Source organism: Penaeus japonicus, unplaced genomic scaffold (assembly GCF_977035675.1).
Source record: "Penaeus japonicus unplaced genomic scaffold, GWHDUDI00000001_assembly GWHDUDI00000027, whole genome shotgun sequence".
Taxonomy (NCBI): domain Eukaryota; kingdom Metazoa; phylum Arthropoda; class Malacostraca; order Decapoda; family Penaeidae; genus Penaeus; species Penaeus japonicus.
In genome coordinates this window covers 13,173,095-13,178,945 of record NW_028234429.1, presented here as the reverse complement: position 1 = coordinate 13,178,945, position 5,851 = coordinate 13,173,095, and the positions used below count along the sequence as shown (strand labels likewise).

The 5,851-nt window shown below is 44.9% G+C and overlaps 1 protein-coding gene across 1 annotated transcript in view; it reads right to left on the bottom strand.

Moving 5' to 3' along the window:
* ptc (protein patched) overlaps positions 1–3,153 on the bottom strand; it is a 101,808-nt gene extending 98,655 nt beyond the window's left edge. Inside the window, exon 1 of the mRNA XM_086552614.1 lies at positions 2,823–3,153. Within this exon, the coding sequence (XP_086408740.1) occupies positions 2,823–2,957 (135 nt within the window). The 5' untranslated portion in view covers positions 2,958–3,153. The remainder of the gene's footprint in view (positions 1–2,822) is intronic.
* Positions 3,154–5,851: the final 2,698 nt, after the last annotated feature.

The following is a 5,851-nucleotide window of genomic DNA, read 5'->3' as shown; positions in this document are numbered from 1 at the left end:
CCTTCCTCCTCCTGTACCCTTCCCCTCTCTCCCCCCTCCAGGGGGGGGGGGGGGGGGGGGGGGGGGGGGGGGGGGGGGGGGGGGGGGGGGGGGGGGGGGGGGGGGGGGGGGGGTGACCCTTCCCCTTCTCTTCCCCCTCCTGTACCCTTCCTCCTCCTGTACCCTTCCCCCTCTCTTCTCCCTCCTGTACCTTCCCTTACCCCCTCTCTTCCCCCTCCTGCACCCTACCCCCTCTCTTCCCCCTCCTGCACCCTACCCCCTCTCTTCCCCTTCCTGTACCCTACCCCCTCTCTTCCCCTTCCTGTACCCTACCCCCTCCCTTCTCTCTCCTGTACCCACCCCTACCCTTTCTTCTCATTTTCGTAGTTCCTCCCTGCACTACCCCTCCTCCACCCCATCCTGCACCTTTCCCTACCTATTTCTCCTCTCCTCTTGGTAAACCTTCCCCCAACCCTACCACTTCCTTTCTCCTGTGGCACCTTCTCCTACCCTTTCTTCCCTTCCTCCTATTCCACCTACCCCTACTCATCCCTCCCTTCCCCCTGTTATAGTTCCTCTTCTCGCACTTCCCCTAACCCCTTCCTCCCCCTCTTCCCCCTCCCCCTGGCACCCCCTTCCTCCCCCCTCCCCCTGGCACCCCTTTCCTCCTATCCCCAACCCCCAACCCCCTCGTCCCCCCGCACCCCCACGCCATATTTATAGATCCGTCGCTTTGGATTATTATACCCACAAGACGCATTATGAAGCTCCGCGTATTTCATTAGCCACCTGTATATACTTTGATTATGGAGTCCGCCGCGCTTTACGACGCTAATATACTAGCTGTGAACCCCCCCTAAATAGTGCGACGAGAGTATAGTGATAGAGAGAGATTCAACGAGCTAGTGCCCTTTGTTTAGGGGGGATGACTGAGAATTAGGAGGCGAAGAACAGCAAAAAAGGGGAGCTTGAAAGTCTACCTGATGGATGCTTTACTGCTGTCATGGTGGTGATGGGCTGCGAAATTTTTTTTTTTCCTTTTTTTTTTTTAGGGGAAGGGGAGTGAAATGTGATCTGACAAGATGGATATTGTGTGGTTACTGTACTGGAAGTATGTGTATGTGTGTGTGTGTGTGTGTGTGTGTTCTCCTTTAAGAATGAGCGTCTGATGTGTTGAATGATAATGATAATGATAATGATAATGATAATGATAATGGTAATGATAATGATCATGATAATGGTATTGATATTGATAATGATAATGGTAATGGTAATGATAATGATCACGATAATGATAATGATAATGATAGTGATAATGGTAATGATAATGTTAATGATAATGGTAATGATAATGGTAATGATAATGATAACGATAATGATAATGATAAGGATAATGATAATGGTAATGATAATGATAATTATAATCATAATGATTATAATAATTGTAATGATAATGATAATGGTAATGATAACTATAAAGATAATGATGATTATAAAGATTATGATAATGATAATAACAATGATAATTATGATGATAATGATAATGATAATGATAATGATAATGATAATGATAATGATAATGATAATGATAATGATAATGATAATGATAATGATAATGATAATGATAATGATAATGATAATGATAATGATAATGATAATGATAATGATAATGATAATGATAATGATAATGATAATGATAATGATAATGATAATGATAATGATAATGATAATGATAATGATAATGATAATGATAATGATAATGATAATGATAATGATAATGATAATGATAATGATAATGATAATGATGATGATAATGATAATGATAATGATAATGATAATGATAATGATAATGATAATGATAATGATAATGATAATGATAATGATAATGATAATGATAATGATAATGATAATAATAATGATAATGATAATGATAATGATAATGATAATGATAATGATAATGATAATGATAATGATAATGATAATGATAATGATAATGATAATGATAGTGATAATGACAATGATAATGATAATGATAATGATAATAATAATGATAATGATAATGTTTATGATAATGATAATGATAATGATGATAATAATGATAATGATAATAATAATGATAATGATAATGATAATGATAATGATAATGATAGTGATGATGATTATAATGATTAAAATGATGATGATGATGATGATAATGATGACGATGATGATAATGATAGTGATGGTGATAATAGTGATTATGATAATGATGAGTGATGATAATGATGGTAATGATACTAATGATGATGTTGATGATAATGATAATGATAATGATAATGATAATGATAATGATAATGATAATGGCAATGGTAAAGATAAAGATAATGATAATGATGACTATGACTATGGCGATGATGACGAAAGGAATGAGGAACAAGAAGAAAAGGTAAAAAATTAGAGGAGTAGCGGCGGCGAAGGAGGAAGAGGAGGAGAGGAGGGAGGGAGAGGGGGAGGAGAGGCGGGAGGGAGGTGGCAGCGTGCTCGGGCAAGCCTGGCGCCACAACATACGCTGGGACGGACGGGGAGAGAGAGAGAGAGAGAGAGAGCGGCCACTGAGCTCTTGTGCGAGGCGGCGGCCCAGCGTCCCGGGGTCAAATGAGGACCTACAGTACCCAGCGTGAAAACTCCTTGCGTATATTCCCCAAGGAAGCCCTCGCAGCGCCCACCCCCCTGCGGCATCCCCTGGGTTCCCCAACACGCACCACGGACCCGCACGCCTCTGCCTCCTCCTCTCAGGGTCGCTGATCTCGCCTGGCGGCCGCACGCAGCCACTCTCTTTCCCTCGCACTTTGCTTTCTTCTTACCTTGTTAATATGGGCGAGGGCGGTGCGGGCGTCTGCCCAGCTAGTTCTAGTACACAAGTCTTCATGCGGGCGGGCCCCGGACGCCCACACGCCGCCCTCGCCAACACTTTCTTCACCTCCCACGGCGATGGCCATGTCACACTCCACAATTCACTGTAGAGCCGCGTCTGTAGCGGCTACACCTTCGCAAGACACAGTGGGCGACCACGTTATAGCATGGGGGGCGGAGGCCCCCATCCCTGCCACATGACACTTGACACTCTCACTACACTGCACTCAAAACACCAGTAACACGACAATCCATTCCACAAGAGCAACCAGCGTCAACTAAACGATTTCGCCGCACAACGTTATGTTGTGCCCCGATACTCGAGGGAGTGGCTAGCCAGGACTCCGCCCATCGCGGCTGCTGATTGGCTGGTGAGCGTCGTCATGGTAACGGGCCGCCTGAGTGCGGGCCACCCACCTTGCGGCCGCACAAGTGGCACCGCCAGAACTACGATAATTTCAAAACTGTAAAGACACTTGCAGAACATTCAGTACTCCTGATGCCAAGATGCCCTCCGACTTGTGAGGAGGGTATAGCTCTGATGGCATGAATTATCATGCTGCGTTCAAGACGTATGTATTCATTATTTAAACGACAGAATTAATTCAGACTAGGGCACCTAGGCACAGTCAGGCGGGCACGGCGCCTTAGACCCAACTGACAGAAACTCTGTTACAACCGTGTTTCCTTTTTCTTCAAATATTACATGCAAGGAGCAACTCTTGAGGCCCATTGTCAACACGGCCGCGGTATGCAAAAAGGGGCACACACACAAACACACCCGCACGTACAGAGACGGACCACCTAGCAGACAGCACTCGTGATATATTACAATAACAGGCGTCTCGCTTACAAGTTCCTTGTAAATAAAAGTTTAGGAAAACATCTTGTGTCATTGCAGTCATACCTCGATCTCATGACTTTAACGTCATTTTAATTATACTTGCTGCGAACTCCTTGCTCTTATCACTGAGGCTGAGTGCCGTATGTACGTCCTTTGTACAGACAGACAGAGCCGCAGGTATGGGGGATGCGAAGGGATCTTGGCACCCCATGAAGGTACGAAGTAATATATGACCCCACAATTCCGCTGCACCAGATTTCTTCACCGTCAATAGGTAAGAGGGTTACAGTCAAGCTGAATTCATCTGCGAGTTGCGTAGGCAGTTGATGGTGGGGGGGGGGGGCGAAAGACCCAATAAATAGGCTCGTTTGAGAGGTCCGGCGGTCGCAGCGGTCAAGGTGGTCGGTACTAATGCGGTGGCCGATAAGTGCAAGTGGTGGATGACTCACACTCGCCCTCGGGCTGTAGGAGAAATGTTAAAAAGTTGAATGCTACGCCACGAATTTTGCCCGTCCTTCATTACCTCAGTATGCAAATGAAGAACTTTAAAATCCTCGAGCGTGTGAGACAGGAACCACTACCATGAGGCTGCCACAAGAACACGAGCTTACGTTCTCACAACTTTCAATGTAAAGTTAAATAGGAACGCATAGGTTAGGGCTGCCTTTATCGCATGAAATGTTTCCCAGACTGTTTCAGCTTTTTTCAGTGAATACCCCTTGTGCTGGGAGGCTGCGTTCTGGGTGGTCTGCCAGTGACATCTTCATCTACTCCATCTCGGCCTGAACCGTACGCCACTCGAGCGCAGAGGCGATTTTGGCTTGCCTTCCCCCTGCCACTCATGCCCTGACACGCGGGCGGAGCGTCGGCCTTGAGTGTACGTGGCTTAAGAGCGAGTTTCCTTTGCGGTCCTCGCGGATGCCGACCCCTAGGTGTCCAACCCGAGTTTCTATTCAAGTTAATACGATACTCTCGGTCACCGCGATAGATCAGGGGAGACCAGGGTGGTACAGGCAGTCAACCAGTCACTTACTCGCAGTCAGCGACTCAGTTACTCATCCAGTCAGTCGTACAAACAACCCAAAAGGCCAGTTTTTCACCCAGTCAGCAACACCAGTTATTCAACCACTTAGTCAGGCAAACATCTAGGAGAGCAACTGCGTATTCAGTCAACCGCAGACTTGTTTGATTAGCTTTTCGATCAGTTATTCGCACAAACAGACTACGTGTTCCATAAACATCCTCTCAATCACTTGCTAAGTTGCTCAAGAAGCAAGCCAGCCAGTCTACACACTTATTGTTATTCTGCTCACTTGCACAGACAGTCTCTAGGTTATTATCTAAGTAGTCAGTTACCCTTAAAGAATTTCATGATTATTCAATAATTTAACAAGAGTATCTCTAACTTAAATGAAAGTAGTTACATGTCTGCTGGCCCTGTTAATAAAGTAGTGCTTGTGGAAGTTACAAGCATGGTTAATCAGGCATTTTAATAGTAAACAGCTGAGGCAATGTCTCACTTCCAGATACTCATCACGTTGGTGAATGAATGCCTTAAAAGAGTTTGTGCAGATCTAGCCTTCTGAGCCTCTTTTAAATAAGTCATTTGAAGGTAAGAATACTTTGCGCGGCTGATCAGTCACGAGATGCATCTAGTCTCGTTCCCCGTGACTTTTATTGAAAGTTTTATTCTTTGGCGTAACTGTAGACAAAGGCCTATCATGATGCTGATGGCTATAACGAGGGCTTTGTCGTCACCCAGGGAGAATATTAGAAGTAATGGAAAAGAGTATATAAAGCCATAAAATAAATATACATAAGACAGGGTTGTATAATAAAGCGACAGAGAAAAAAACAACAACATAAAAGCCAAAAATAACAAATTCTAAAAACAAACGCAACGAAGGAAATCTTGATGGCTACCCATGTTAGGAGCCCTCTACCTTCTCCGTAGTGCCTAAAACCGTGCATGCAAGAACATAATGGGTACTTTTGATCTTGCTTATACGGAAAATGAGTAGATAAATAAAGACAAACACAACGGTTGTGTTAGCCCTAGTGGCCGGGGTTGTACGGAGGAGCGGGGAGAGGGAGGGAGGGAGGGAGGGGGAGCGCGAGGGGATAGGTGGGGTACTC